This window comes from Gigantopelta aegis, chromosome 8, assembly GCF_016097555.1.
Source record: "Gigantopelta aegis isolate Gae_Host chromosome 8, Gae_host_genome, whole genome shotgun sequence".
Taxonomy (NCBI): domain Eukaryota; kingdom Metazoa; phylum Mollusca; class Gastropoda; order Neomphalida; family Peltospiridae; genus Gigantopelta; species Gigantopelta aegis.
Window position 1 is genome coordinate 27594620 of NC_054706.1, and position 17084 is coordinate 27611703.

Genomic DNA, 17084 nt, shown 5'->3' on the forward strand with positions numbered 1-17084 from the left:
ATGCAGCAAACTCGGGAATGTCCCTTTAACGTGCCCTTTAAAGGGACATTCCTGAGTTTGCTGCATTGTAAGATGTTTCCGACTAATAAAATATTTCTACGATTAAACTTACATATTAAAGAGACATTCTTGAGTTTGCTGCACTTTTTTAAAGATGTTATCGACTAATGAAATGTCTCTACGATTAAACTTGCATATTAAATATATTTTCTTGTTTGGAATATTAGTGGCTGTATATTAAATGTGTTTCTGATCGTTCTAATATTCGTACTAGGTTAATTTTCATTTTATTTCCTAAAACATTTTTTTTCCATACGTACGAAATCATTTGAAGACAAAATCCAGTTTGGACTTCTTACAAATATTAAGACGACCAGAAACACAGTGAATATACAGACACTGACGTTCTAAACAAGAAAATATATTTAATATGTATGTTTAATCGTAGAAATATTTTATTTGTCGGAAACATATTACAATGTAACAAACTCAGGAATGTCTTTTTAAATATATTTTCTTGGTTTAATTTTTAGGAAATCAAGTGAAATGTAACCAAGTACAAATATTAGAACGATCAGAAACACGTTTAATATACAGCTACTAATATTGTATGCAGAAAAATATATTTGATATGTAATTACAATCGTTAAAAAGTCTCTGTTAGTCGATAACATCTAAAAAATTGCAGCAAACTCAGGAATGTCCCTTTAAGCCAAACATCTGATAGAATAATTCTAGTTTATGGTCAAATGTTCCTAAGCAATGTGTATTCTTTCCTCTCCGAAGTATACAATACCTGAGAAACGTTCAGGAGGGCGAGTGATCGCTTTCGCTCGTTGAACTAGTTTTTGCGTCTAACGTTAGATGAATGTAATGTAACCAGTCAAATTGTTCGCTAGCGCTTGGTCTCCTGAATTGCTTATTGGATTCTTATTTACATGTGGGACAAAGCAATAAAAAATAGAACTTTCATTGAATTCTGTATCCGTCATATTAAAAATAACCTGCATTCAATTGTAGTCATTCACCAAATTTCAAATTGTGGCCACATTTTGACATGTCGTCTAGAAAGAATAAATCTTTGGCTCCTAACATTTAAAGAAAGAAATTACGGTTGGGAATATAGGGACTAATTGTTTTTGTTTCTTGTTTTGTTTATTTTTGGGTTGTTGTTTTTTAGGGTTTTTCTTTTCTTTTTTTTTTCTTTTTTCTTTGGTGGGGATGGGGGTGGGGGTACTGTAATCTCCTTTCGGCATAACTTCTTCCTCCGTGAATGAGTAAATGAAAATAACACGGCATACATTGTAATACATTTTTATTTTATTCAATTATATTAGAAGTAACAAATGTGCTTTAATGCGAACAAACTACTGAAGCAGTCGTGGTGGAATCATTAAACAAAAAGTCCTTAAAAATGTACTGATTTGATTTCTTGACTTAATTATACATGTTGTCTCTTACTAGATGTATCTGTCTCCTAACTAACTTCACCCTCTATATATTATTACAAGGTTGGGGTTATTTTTGTTTTGTTTTTTACATTTGTGTTGTGTTTTGTATTGTTATATATATATAAGCCTTTAATGATAACCACCAGTATTCTATATATATATAGATATAGATATAGATATAGATATATATATATATATTTCTAACGCACATTGTTAAGTTGTTTCTTCGTTTTCATTTAAACAGTTGTTTGTAATATCATTTTGCCGTAATATTTAATTTACTTTTAACAGTTTTCTTCCAGCTTAATCGCAAATACTGCTTTAAACTGTTCATGTTGTTTTTGAAAGATTTTTCTCTTTATTACATACATAGTACATGTATATTTCTTAGCATCACATATGTTGGTTCAATAGGGGTGGGCATGCGCGTGCGTGCGTGGTGATAATTATTGTAGTTTAATGTTATACCGTTATATTTTGCTTTGGTGAGGTGGTGACACTTTTTCAAATTTGTGAAATTGGCCTCTATGAAATCCATTGGCGCATCATGTTTACATCTTTAATGGTAAATCATTAATATTAAGATTGAATAAAAGTGGACTTAAAGCCTCACCTTGTTTAACACATTTGTTATATGAGAAGAATTTTGTTTGCTTTTCGCTAACTTTAATACAGCTTTCTGAATAATAAATACATGGATTCCATTAAATTGAAAAAAACCTACTATCTAAATCGTATTGCAATAATTTTAAAAGCAAGCCCCTTCTCCGCATACTAACGAAAACTTTGCGAAACTAAAACCAAAAAAGCAAGCATATAGCAGCTGACGTTTTTAAAACATATTTTCATTCTACCTTTAAAGGGACATTCCTGAGTTTGTAGCAATTTTTAAAATGTTATCGACTAACAGAGACATTTTAATGATTGTAATTACATATCAAAAATATTTTTTGTGCATAAAATATTAGTGGCTGTATACTAAACGTGTTTCTGATCGTTCTACTATTTGTATTAGGCTACATTTCATTTTATGTCCTGAAATAAAAATTATTTGATGAAAAAATCCAGTTTGGGCATCTTGCAAATATTAAGAGGACCAGATACACATTAAATATACAGATACTGATAATATAAACAAGAAAATATATTTAATATGTAAGTTTATTCGTAAAAATATTTTATTTTTCGGAAACATCTTACAATGTAGCAAACTCAGGAATGTCCGTTTAAGATCTTATATTCTGTCTCCAGTTAGTCGTTTACTTACTCATGAATGTTCAGAACAGTGAAAAAAATTTTTATTATGATTTCGCCATTCATCTGAAGTAGTCTTATCTTCGAGTTTTGACGGGTTTTGGTTTTAGAGATGATAACAAGGGTCAGTATTCCTGTTGATAATTATTTGAACAGTTATTCGGGCCCACAAAATATTCTTTGATCTTCTAAGTTTAAGAGCAATAACTCTGTCAAAATTGGGTAAATCGCCAGGAACTTCAAAATTCATATGTAACAGTACACGATAAAGCTATATTAAACTAATTCGGTTCAATATCTTGAGGCATTGCGAAAACAAATTTTCGTATCTTCTACGTTCAAAGGACATAATTCTGTTTAAAACTGGTGAATTGTCATGAAAGTCAAACATGATTTGTAACAGTACATGATAAAGATATAACCAAAATTCCAGCTCAATATCTTAAGACATTGCAAAAAAAAAGTTCGGACAACTATATATAAGACAGACTGACAGACAGCCAGACGGACAGACCTATAGTCCTAAACATAATCATCATCATTGTCACACAAAGTGAACAGTTTGTAAAATACCAGTATCGTGACAAAGATGTTCTTGAACAGAAAGAAGAGAACGCCATAACTGGCCAACGCGTACTTTGCTAAAACCACTACTCTTACGATCAAATACGGGAAATCCTGCAGAAGGAATGCAAAAAGCAAAGAACAAAATTTCCCGAGAGACGTTTCGGCGACTGTTAGTCCTACTGCATACAATATCATGCTAAGACACCAGATGACAAGGATGGCGATCGTCAACACTCTGTCCTTCCTGACGGCCGACTCGTCGAACAGAACGAACAGATCCGAGTTGTCCGATGCCATGCCGATGAAGACGAACAAAAGTTCTGCAAGCTGGTCACGTGACAGTTCGCCTCGAGGCAGTATCAGTCGTCCCAAGATCATCAGAAAGAGCATTCCTTCTTCAATTAAGGAGACCCAGATGTCAGGTGTAAGGGTAAATGGTAAGGTCACCTGAAATAAAATTACTTAAGTTAAAACAAGAAGGGACTAAAATGCACCTAGTCCGAAATACCATTTGGGAGATTATAAAAAGGAAAAACTGTTTGTTTAAAGGAGCAACCGGGTCAAATATCAGCCTTGTGTGTTGAGAAGATGCATACCTGAACCGCCAACACATACTGATGTTTAAGAAAACATTTGTTTTAGAATTAATATATATATATATATATATATATATTATTTCTGCTAAGTGGGGGCAACCATGTTGTTTCTTTTTCGTCGCCTCCGGGAACTCGAGCGTCAAAAGAAAGTAAAATTACCTCGTGTAAACTATTCCTGTAATGGCTTTCAGCCAAGAATAAACAAACGCAATAATGTGAGCCAAGGCGCTTCGCTTTGATGTAAAACAACATAAATGCTCAGGTAATTATAATAAGTATATAAAACATATTTCAATGTGCATTAAAATAACAAAATGGGGTTTTAATATTTTTTCGTGTATTCTAGCATTCTACACTCGAGCAAAACAACACGACCACCTATGATAACCAAATGATATGATAATTTTCCTTTTCGTGATATGTCAGTTCTGTGATTTTAGATTGGAAAAAAGAAAGAAAGAAATGTTTTATTTAACGACGCACTCAACACATTTTATTTACAGTTATATGGCGTCAGACATATGGTTAAGGACCACACAGATTTTGAGAGGATACCCGCTGTCGCCACTACATGGGCTACTCTTCCGATTAGCAGCAAGGGATCTTTTATTTGCGCTTCCCACAGACAGGATAGCACAAACCATGGCCTTTGTTGAACCAGTTATGGATCACTGGTCAGTGCAAGTGGTTTACACCTACCCATTGAGCCTTGCGGAGCACTCACTCAGGGTTTGGAGTCGGTATCTGGATTAAAAATCCCATGCCTCGACTGGGATCCGAACCCAGTACCTACCAGCCTGTAGACCGATGGCCTGCCACGACGCCACCGAGGCCGGTTTTTTAGATTGGAAGTCTACTTTATCAACAGTATTACATAATTATTTACAGTAATATTGATAATTTGATAATTACAATTTTAGAGGTTACTTGCTTTAATTTTTTAAAAACCCAATGCATCACAATACCCTGTGGTGTTTAATAATACGTAATTTTGTTTTTTATGTCCAGACAGCGGTGTCCAGTGTTCGCGCTTATTCCTGTGTTTGTTGCAATGTTTAAGATGTTATTGACTAACAGAGACGTTTTAACGATTGTAATTACATATCAAATATATTTTTCTGCATACAATATTAGTGGTTGTATATTAAACGTGCTTCTGATCGTTCTAATATTTGTACTAGGTTAACTTTTCCTTACGTACGAAATTATTTGAACACAAAATCCAGTTTGGGCTTCTTACAAATATTAAGACGACCAGAAACACATTGAATATACAGACACTAATATTCTAAACAAGAAACTATGTTTAATATGTAAGTTTAATCGTAGAAATATGTTATTAGTCGGAAACATCTTACAATGCAACAAACTCAGGAATGTCCCTTTAAGCACTTTCACTTGCCCTTGGGATTTGTCATTTGCCCGACTTAAACTTTTACAAATCGTAAAGGAAAAATATTTATGAATATCCAAACAACATATACAATAAGAAAATATGTATTTTGGACATAGAACAATATTTTAGTGCCAGTCAATAAAATAAAATACTATTCACTTAAAACATAGTTAGCCATGCATATTACAATCCTTCCTTCAAACATTATCTCTGATTCGTGTACATATAAGTCTAACAGATATCAGTGATTGTATGCTGTATTTGCAACTCATATAGGCCAAACAATATATATATATATATATTCGGTCTGTGGTCAGACTCAAGTTCCAAACTTGATACTGAGATTTGGATGTTATTGTTTTGTTTGTTTGTTTGTTGTTGTTTGTTGTTGTTGTTGTTTTTTGTTGTTGTGGGTTTTTTTTGTGGGTTTTTTTTTTGGGGGGGGGGGGGGGGGGGGGGCATTAACAGTTGTGTAGGGTTTTTTAAAGCATTGATTTCATAGAATGGTGGGTATATTTTGTTCTGTTTTTTGTATAGCTTCCGTATCAGTCTTGGTCCCTCCTCATTGTTCATGGTACACATTCATTTGCCTTAAATGCCCAAAATGCTTTACATCACATTTTTTCATAGATCCAAGGCAACATTAATTACTTCGACTTCATCCTCAAAATTTAATGACGTCATTTGTACCAAAAAAATCGCATTGTGCGTCGTAATACTATTACCTGAGGAGGCGCGGCATTATTTCTGGTATAGATGGCGCTGTTCTAGCTACCGCGGTAAATTCGGGGGGGGGGGGGGGGGGGGGGGATTATGACGCATATGGTCAAAATCGACTTGCACACAAGAGACCATGAATACATTTTGTTTGGCCTTAAAATCCACGAGAATTTAGGCACGCCTGCAGGACTACAAACTGGCTCAGGTAGTCTGGCATTGGCGTTTTTTATTGTTGCTTTTGGGGTTGTTGCATTTGTCGCTGTTTATATAACTGAAAAGTGATTTTAATACTCACGCCTTTTATAGCTATTAGTGCTTCGAGATGCGTTCCATTTTCTCTTTGGTAAATTTCCGTATAGCGATTGAGTCTGTCTATCTCCAGCATGCAGATTGCAGGAACCGTACTCGCTATGTAGAAGAAGAAGCATGAAGAGAACCTGAAAATACAAATCATTTGTTTTGTTCGGAGTCATTTTATTTCATTTTAACTATTTTCGTGCTTATATCCAATTAACGGTCAAGCACTGTGCCCTGGGCACACACCTCAGAGATTGGGCTGCCTGTCCAGAATAGTAGGTTAATTGTTAGTGGTTAGTGAGAAAAAAAAGGTGTAGTGGTCTTACACCTACCCACTGAGTCGTTAAAACTCGCTCGGAGTGGGAGCCGGTACCTGGCTACGAACCCAGTACCTACCTGTCTTATGTTCGATGGCTTAACCACGACACCACCGAGGCCGGTTGTGCTATGGTTTGCGGGGATTCAATGAAGTGTTCATGGGTTTGTGTTTGAGGCGGAGTGTGGAGTGTTGTTTTGCGGAGTGTGGAGGTTTTCTTTGGAAAAAAATATTAATACAACTACGCAAAACATCAATTAAACAAAATGTCCACTACGATTATTTGATTTTTTTTAAATTGTCTCCAGACCATTAGACAGTGCCAGGGTTGGGGAGCCCTGATACACTGCCTTACAATTTATCTTAAAATTAATATACTGCCCTGCTCTTAATTTGTTTTCGCCTGTGGCGATATTAATTGTGTGCAGTTTAATTGCACTTAGCCCAGATGGGCAACTTGTTACGTAATACTTCTGCGCGACGGTCCTCGATCGGTACGCCTAATACACACCCTTAGCCAGGTGCGGAGGCCATGTGGCGAGTAGTTACGTAATACCTCTGCGAGTGCGGTTTTTACAACCGTGATTTGGCGACGATGGCGTCAGTAAGTCTGACGATCAGAGAGAAATAATACCGCTTGGTCGCGGTGGAAATATCAGATGATAGGGGGAGGTACCGCCTTGTACCCCCAGGCGATTTCTGATTTTATAATAAATAGCTAGTTTTTAGAGATATCGAGGAGAACGAAAAAGGACGGCTCCCAGGGAATGTAGTCCGTTGGACTATGGTAAATATTTTGATTTCTGCCCTGTTGTATAACCTTGATGTGATTGATGTGACTTTAAATATTTTAATACTGTATTATACCAATATTCATTAGACAGTGTCTTCGGTCATCTGACGAAGTAAATCGTAGTCTTACTGTTCTATATTTTATACGAGTATTTGGTAATATAAAGCTTAGCCAGTCATCCTAGAAGATCTAGGTAAACTGTAGGTTATTGTCTTTATTGTGATAGGTACCAGTATTAATTCTGTGTTACAAGGTTACTGAAGGAGTAGTTAGGGTTAATTAAAAATTAACCCGTTAGGAATAGAGCTGTAATTCCTTTATTAATTAAGTTCCCCAAGAAGCGTTTCTAAATTATCACACGTTACTGAACGAGTGGTAAGGGTTAATTAAAAATTAACCAGTTAGGAATGGTGTTGTAATTCCTTTATTAATTAACTTCTCCTGGAAGCGTTTCTCAATTATCACACGTGTGGGTGTTGTGTCACGGTGAAGTGATTCGCATATTGTGTAACTAGACACCTAGAGATTAACTAATTAAGTGATCAGTTCTGGATTGTTATTATTGTTGTTATTAATTAACTACTACGGCTGTACATTTGTCAGCGTAGATTAATACAGATTCCAAAGTGTATTGTGTTTTTGTTGTGTTTTCTAGAGAACTAACGTGCTATAATAATATATACTTTATATAAGATCGTATCTCTGATCATACCTAGACGAGCCATACTAGGGTTTAACCGCCTGTTACAGAGAGATCTAATAGATATACAGTTAGGAGAGATATTTTGATAATCGTGTTTTATTCAGTTACGGGAATTATAGAATCCCCGTGGCATATACATATATGAGTAAACATACATACATATATACAAACAAACATACACACATACATGTACATACGCATACACGCACGCACGTACGCACTGACATTACATTCTATTCTGATATATGCAGGTACAAATCAAAATAAAATAGTACTTCCTTTTATGCACGCCTTATGGTCCAGGACTTTAAAAAAAGAAAAAGAAAAAAGGGTAACAACGAGAGAAGAAGAAGAAGAAAAACAAGGAAAACAAGAAGAACAAGAAGAAGAAGAAGAAGAGGAAGAAAAACCTAAAGTTGATGGTGAGTAACGAAGCAGAATTAAACTGATGATAATAACAGGAACAACAGTCGGGCCTGTGTTGGAATGTTATATGAACATGCTATCACAAAAGGTTTTTCCTTTCGGTAGATCGTTATCTAAGTGTAATGGGGGTTTTTTCCTTTCACTATATAAAAAGGTTGAGCCATTGCGCTCATTCTTTATTAAACTTTTCATAGTTGCAGTTTTTGAAATAAATATATTTCTCAATTTCAAATTTGTTTTGCAAAACGTTTTGAACAGACGCGATAGTTAGGGTTTTTTCTTGCATTTTCTTACAGTATATATAATATTTAATGTTAATAATTAGCCAGTTAATTATATTAACGTTCTTTTTGTTAATAATACCAAACATAACAATATTTTTGTCAAAGTGGACAACAATTCCTGTTTTGGACAAAACCCAGTCTTCTACAGCTTTCCATAAAGTATTAACCTGAGTGCATTCATATAATAAATGTTGTAGAGTTTCTGGGAAGTTATTACAGAATATTAAAACAGAATATATATACATATTAGAATCTACGTAATTAATCATATATAGAAAAGTGTTTGTTGCTAAAATCCTATGTAGGAAACGATACTGAAACCATAATAAAGTTGTATCGTTAATGCTTTGGAAAGGTAATTCATAGTATTGTTCCCAATCATTTGAGTCAAAATTAAATCTTTGATTTCTATATTTTATCTGCGCTTTTGGGATTATGCGTTTATGGTTGAGTATGCAATACATGTTCGTACATCCCTGTTTACTTTTCAAAACAAGTCTTAACCTAAAAGGGAAAATTGGATTATTCACTTTTTTGAAACGATCGTCCCTTAAATCACTGAATGTTGATATGAATGATTTCAGAGCATTTATTAGTGAAGCATAGTTAATGAAATTTGAATTAACATGATATTTTTCTGATTATACCTTTTTGGGCATAATGTTTATATAAAAATGGTTTATGATTTATAACTATTTCACTATTATGCCAAATATTAACTGATAAAATATCATCTACAGATTGTGGCTTATGTTTTTGTTCAGTAGTTATCCAACTCAGTAATGTATCTTTCCAAAACATGTTTGACATCTCATTGCATTTTTTTGAAATAAAAGAATCACCATATATTATTAAATTGTTCTTTGAGATACCTGTAACGGATTTGAAAAGAGTAACCCACTTTGAATTGTTTAAAAACAGTCTTCGTATCCATGAACATTTTAATGAGGTTTTAAAATAATATATGTTTAAAATTTTAATACCCCCTGCTTTATAACCTTATGGTATTAAATCACGTTTGAGCTTTTCTGGTTTATTCTGCCAAATACATTTATGAAATAGCGTCTATATTGTTTTAAAAACCTTTCCCTGGGTCTGGCAATGATATTAGCAAATATATTAGCTTGAGTATTATTAAGGTTTTAAGAACTGTTATTCTCCCCAAAACCGTTAATTTTCTAATGGACCATAATTTTATTAATTTTTGTATTTCCAGTACTTTAAGATCATAATTTAGATACATGATATGTTCCAAGGTAACTGAGAAATTAATACCAAGTATACAAAAATCTGTCGTCCCCCCAATTCCAACTTCCATCGTGCATGGTGAAAAACCTCGATATAGAGAACGTTTTACTTCCAATCCATATGGCTTTTGATTTAGAATAATTTATTTTTAAACCAGAAATACGTGCGTAATAATCTAAAACTTTAAATGTACCGTACAAGGACTCGGGAGTTCCGTCAAGAATGAAGCTTGTGTCATCGGCGTATTGCGATATAAGGTATTCTTGGCCGTCTATATCAATACCTTTAAGTGCTTCGTTATTTCTAACAATAATAGCTAAAAATTCAGCACAAATAATTAAAATATATGGCAACAACGGGTTCCCTTGTCTACACCCCCTTTCTAGCATGAACGATTCAGATAGAAAACCATTTTGCAATATTCGTGATAAGGAGTTGTTATACAATGTTTTGATCCAGTTTTTAATCGAAGATTTAAAATTAAAAATATCAAGTACTTTATTTATGAATGACCACGATACCGAGTCAAAGGCCTTCTCGAAATCGACAAGTAAAGGCGGTTTGATCATTATTTATTATTTTATCTACTACCTGTTTTATTTTGTTTGCGATACAGCCAGATGCCATTTTATAAGTACAGTTCAATACAGTTAACGGCCTCAAGTTTTTAAGAAATTCTTTAGGTTTATTTGCTTTGGTTATACATGTAATTATACCTAATTTTTGTACACTGGACATTTCCTTAATGGAGTAACTATTGTTAATATACCTGTCTTATAAAGTGACCGAAATCAGTCCAGAAGAATTTAAAGAACTCTACAGTAAATCCATCATATCCAGGACTTTTATCGTTTTTCATAGTTTTCAGAAGTGCTAGTACTTCTGAGTATTTTAATTCACCTTCTAATTGTTCAGATTCTTCATCAGTTAATTTATTAAAGTTTAATCCACCCATTCTTTCTATTATATCGTTGCCATCTTGTCCTTCTGGTGCGGAGTAAAGATTTTGATAGAAAGCTCTAGTTTCTTTAAAGAAATTCTTCCTGATCTCGGATTTCTTTTCCATTTTCTAAACGTATTCTTGAAACAAGTTTGCTAAAATAGTTCTAAGTTACAAAAATATTTTGTTGGTTTTTCCTCCTTCTATCCATTTTGCACGTGACCGAATATAATGACCTTTAAGCTTTTCTCTTCGCAGTTCCATTAATTCATTAAAAACAAAATACAATTTCTTTTGAATCAATATTTTCTTCTTCCTCCAAACGTTTAATATCACCGCACAACTTAGTTTCTAATTCATTATTTTGTTTCTTTTTAAAAGCTGCATAAGATATTGTTTTACCTCTTATTTCCATGAGCAGTGTTTCTAAGAAAAGTTGGTCGTTTACAGAAAAATGAATTTCATCATCCGAAATCAATTCTAGTTTTTCATAATTATACACTGGTACTGCATATTGGTATTTAATTTTTATGATTGTATCCTTAACTAGATTAACATAATCTTTACATAATAGCAATGAATTATTGAATTTCCACAGACCTCTACCTGTTTTAAATTGGTTTAGCTGCATAAATAAAACTACTGCTGAGTGGATATAATTCTCTAAATGCATCCTTTACATCAAACATTTCCATATTTTCAACAACTACCTTTTGAGCCTTTGGGTGGTTAACATGTATAACTGGGGTACCACGATATCGCGGTACTTAACTATTTGGAAGAAATTAAGAAATGTACTTACATATATGAAGGTAAATATACTTGGGTTACAATTTTTGCTATATCTGCATCATGCCCATGCCGTTGTGTTGACAAATAAATGCAGTTCTAACATTAAAACATTTGATGGAAGTACACCATAGCACTGGCTTCCGTTCAAGGCAGGTTACCATGATAAATATCGTTACAATACGGTGGACCGCATAGGCCAAAAATGGCTCTTTTTGTACACACATTTGTAGTAATGTCTAGTAAACAACCTTCAACACAAGAACGAAGAAAAGTCAACTTAAAACGTTTCGTTTTTCAAGTTTAGTAACATATTTACATTTTCCAATGGAAAAGTCGGTAATAATAATTATTATTATGCAAGGCAGTGTGGGCATTTAAAAATACTACCAAGCCTCAACACTCTGACTTTAGTAAAATTCAACAGTTATATAATAAATATTTATCGAGTTAAACCAAGAATAGAACATATTAAAGTTATGTGTTGTGTTTAAATTGCCAATAAACAGAGGCGTGGCCCTTAAATGTTTCCATACTTTTCTAGAGGTCGCGCGTTCTACATATAGTAACACTGTGACCGTGAATAGCCTCGTTGTGATTGTCAACAATCAGACGACAGTCGGATAGCGGTCAGAATTGTATGCGAGTATGGTAAGTACTGGGACTATTTATAAGCATTGGTGGTGTCAGTAAAATCACACTTTCTGTTATTTTATGACAAAACAGTAAAGCTATGAATACTTACCCAAACTTTTGACATTTCTTCAAATTAGTTAACGGGCAAAACAATGTGTTGTTTGTCATCACATTTCTAATAATAAACGTGCCACCAGGGGGCGTTGTGCGTTATAAACCGAAAACGATGTAAATCCCACGATATCGTGAGCAAGGAGTATAAATAGTTTTTAGTGTCCAAGTCTTGATTTAATACTAGATTAAAGTCTCCACATACTATGAATTTATCATTTCCAAATTGTACAATATACTCAAATATGTTTTGAAAGAAAATTGTGTTGTCATCATTTGGTCCATATATATTTGTTAGTGTAATTCTTTCACCTACAATTGTAATATCTATTAAAATAAAATTCCCCAAGTTGTCCATTTTAATTTTGTGTACACTGTATTCGAAGTTATTACTAATCATAACGGCTATGCCTCTGGCATTTGTAGCATATGAACTAAAGAAACATTTATACCCCCATTGCGTCTGTATATACGGTTCTAAGGCTGTTGTAAAATGTGTATCCTGGAGACAATAAATGTTATAGTTCTTAGTAGTAAATAGTTTAAATAGTTAAATATTTGATATTAGTCTGGAGGCATAGCAAACGTATTTTATGATAAAGCACTAAATATGGTACATATGAAGTCTAATATACAAGAAGGAGATGGACATTGAAATGTTTGAGATTTTACAAAATAGCGGTCAGACAATATAACCCGGTGTTCAGAAATACCAAGCCAAGAAGATCTGTCTCTTGAAATAGGGATAATGGACATTTGTTTCAACAATACTTATTTAATTGTAGAAATGATTTAATATCTATATTACGGTAATTTACAGAATGTGTACGTACTTATTTTAAGTCAGACTAATTAGTCTTACTGCTCAGGCACGGCGCAGCAGAGGGGGGGGGGGGGGGGGGGGGCTGGGGTGTGGCTCTAGCAATTTCCTGTATTCTACAAGTAAAAATCATCTCTGCCTCAACCGGCCTCGGTGGCGCAGTGGTTAAGCCATCGGACTACAGGCTGGTAGGTACAGGGTTCGCAGCCCGGTACCGGCTCCAACCCAGAGCGAGTTCTTAAGGGCTCAATGGGTAGGTGTAAGGCCACTACACCCTCTTCTCTCTCACTAACGACTAACCAACTAACCCACTGTCCTGGACAGACAGCCCAGATAGCTGAGGTGTGTGCCCAGGACAGCGTGCTTGAACCTTAATTGGATATAAGCACGAAAATAAGTTCAAAATCAAATCAAATCTCTGCCTCAAGATTACTTCCAATATTTTTGATTCAGAATTATTGGGGAATGGGTGAGGCTAGAGCCACCACTCCAGCCCCACTCCTGCTCCGCCGTTCCTGTTGAATTTGGAATCGTTTAATTAAATTTAGAGCATTTATAAACCTTACCACTTGTATTCCACTCCTTTTCTTCCAATGACGGCGTAGAGACACTCGGCCACCTGCAGCAGGAGAAGAAAGAGTAGATAAAACCGAGACTTATCATAGACGGACGCCACGCGCCAGTAAGCCAAGCCAGAATGGATTACAAATATCAGACGAACAATCACTGCTTTCCATATATTTTTGCAACTTTCTTCCATCTTCAGTATTTCTGTCGATTCTTAATGTGTTTATAATCTTAAATATTGACAATAGATGGTTAGATATTTGCCTGGAAGAGCTCCACTATTAACGTCTGTCTGTGGATTAAACTTGGTATAAACGTATATAACGAAAACAGACACGATGGGGCTGTCCCAGGTTAAATATAGAATGGAATGTGTTGCGCAGTAGTGCATATGAGTGCAGAGTTGCGTGACAATTTCTTTTGTATGAAATATTGAAACAAAAATCCCATTCCTCATATTTATAGTACCCGTCTTGATGTAAGGCGGTAAAAATTCCCCATTTCTAATATTTATAATACCTGTCTTGAAGTAACGCGGTAAAAAATCCCCCTTCCATATATTTATAATACTCGTCTTGAAGTAACGCGGTAAAAATATTCCCATTCCATATATTTATAATACCAGTCTTGAAGTTACACGGTAAAAATTCCCCATTCCATATATTTATAATACCCGTCTTGAAGTAAGGCGGTAAGTAGCCCAGTGTTAAATCACTCGCTTGATGCGCGGTCGGTCGTGGATCGATCTCCGTCTGTGGGCCGCTTGAGCTATTTCTTGTCCCAGCCAGTTCTCTACATATGGTGTAACAAAGGCCGTGGTATGTACAATCATGTCTGTGGAATGCTTAATATAAAAAAATAGCTTGCTGTTAATCGGAAAGAGTAGCCCATTGCGTGGCGCCATAACCATGATAGACAGACAGAAAAATTGTTTATTAAAGGGACATTCCTGAGTTTGCTGCATTGTAAGATGTTTCCGACTAATAAAATATTTCTACGATTAAACTTAAATATTAAATATATTTTCTTGTTTAGAATATCAGTGTCTGTATATTAAGTGTGTTTCTGGTCGTCTTAATATTTGTAAGAAGCCCAAACTGGATTTTGTTTTCAAATAATTTCATACGTACGAAAAAATATGTTTTAGGAAATATAATGAAATTTAACCTAGTACAAATAGTAAAACGATCAGAAACACGTTTAATATGCAGCCACTAATATTTTATGCAGTAAAATATATTTGATATGTAATTACAATTGTTAAAAAGTCTTTGTTAGTCGATAACATCTTAAAAAGTGCAGCAAACTCAGGAATGTTCCTTTAAAAAAACGCTCGTCTGCGCCGGGCATTACAGATCTAGTAGTTTGCGTTAGCACAGAATCTGATGCGGCCATTTTTGTTACAATCGAGTACCATAGTTGCCGGACCAAAAACCCAGCACCGGTGTGCTTTGCGTCTTAATATAGAATGGACTCGGTATATAGCCGGTACATATCTTTATATTCACACAGACACACACGCACACTACATACATTACACACACAGTACACACACACGCACACTACATACACTACACACACAGTACACACACTACACACACATTACACACACACACACACAGTACACACACAGACACACTACACACACTACACACACACTACACACACAGTACACACACACACAGTACACGCACAGTACACACACAGACACACACTACACAGTGTGCACACACACACACACACTACACACACACAGACACACTACATACACTACACACACACACTACATACACGACACACACATTACACACACGCACACTACATACACTACACACACACAGTACACACACACACACTACATACACAGACTAAACACAGACACACACGCACACTACACACACAGTACACACACACATACACTACACACAGAGACACACACGCACACTACATACAGTACACACACACGCACACTACACACACAATACATACACACACACACACATACACTACACACACACGCACATTACACACACCCACACAGACACACACACGCACACTACATACACTACACACACAGTACATACACACACACACAAATACACTACACACACACACACACACACTACATACACAGTACAGACAAACACGCACACTACATACACTACACACAGTACACACACACTACACACACAGTACACACACAGTATACACACGCACACTACATACACTACACACACAGTACATACAGAGTACACACACACGCACACTACACACACAGTACACACACACTACATACACTACACACACTACATACACTACACACACACTACACACACACACACACTACATACACACACAGTGGACACACAGACACACACACTACACACACAGACACACACTACATACACTACACACAATACATACACAGTACACACACACGCACACTACATACACTACACACACAGTACATACACAGTGCACACACAGTACACACACACACGCACACTACATACTACACACACAGTACACACACACATGCACACTACACACACTACACACACAGTACACACACACGCACGCACACTACATACACTACACACATTACATACACAGTACACACACACTACATACACTACACACACAGTACACACACACGCACACTACATACACTACACACAGTAAACACGCACACTACACACACAGTACACACACAGTACACACACACACACACGCCACTGGTGATTTAATGGTTTCTTTTCTATAACATTACAGAAATAGTACCAAGTATATGCAAAACATTGAAATCGAATGTAACCTGATAAAACGCAAACTGATGAAGACTGGTAAATAAGGGGTACGGCATTTTATGTAATAAGGAAGGAAATGTTTTATTTAACGACGCACTTATTTACGGTTATATGGCGTCAGACATATTGGTTAAGGACCACACACATATAGAGAGAAGAAACCTGCTGTCGCCACTTCATTGGCTACTCTTTTTGATTAGCAGCAAGGGATCTTTTATATGCACCATCCCACAGACAGGATAGCACATACCACGGCCTTTGATGTACCAGTCGTGGTGAACTGGCTAGAGCGAGAAATAGCCTAATGGGCTCACTGACGGGGATCGATCCCAAACCTACCGCACATCAAGCGAGCGCTTTTCC

General features: G+C 35.5%; 1 protein-coding gene across 2 annotated transcripts; it reads right to left on the minus strand.

The window, feature by feature from the left end:
• Window positions 1-2553: 2553 nt before the first annotated feature.
• Window positions 2554-14224, minus strand: LOC121379327 (transmembrane protein 26-like). Of its 2 annotated transcripts, none has more exons than XM_041507897.1 (3): window positions 13914-14224; window positions 6280-6421; window positions 2554-3719 (listed from the first exon to the last, which is right to left on the minus strand). In XM_041507897.1, exons 1-3 carry the CDS (start codon window positions 14105-14107, stop codon window positions 3228-3230), a joined length of 828 nt encoding a protein of 275 aa, XP_041363831.1. In that variant the 5' UTR covers window positions 14108-14224; the 3' UTR covers window positions 2554-3227. The 2 variants fall into 2 exon arrangements, with proteins under 2 accessions (XP_041363831.1, XP_041363832.1); XM_041507898.1 differs by lacking the exon at window positions 13914-14224 and adding an exon at window positions 12526-12655.
• Between the last annotated feature and the right edge of the window lie 2860 nt (window positions 14225-17084).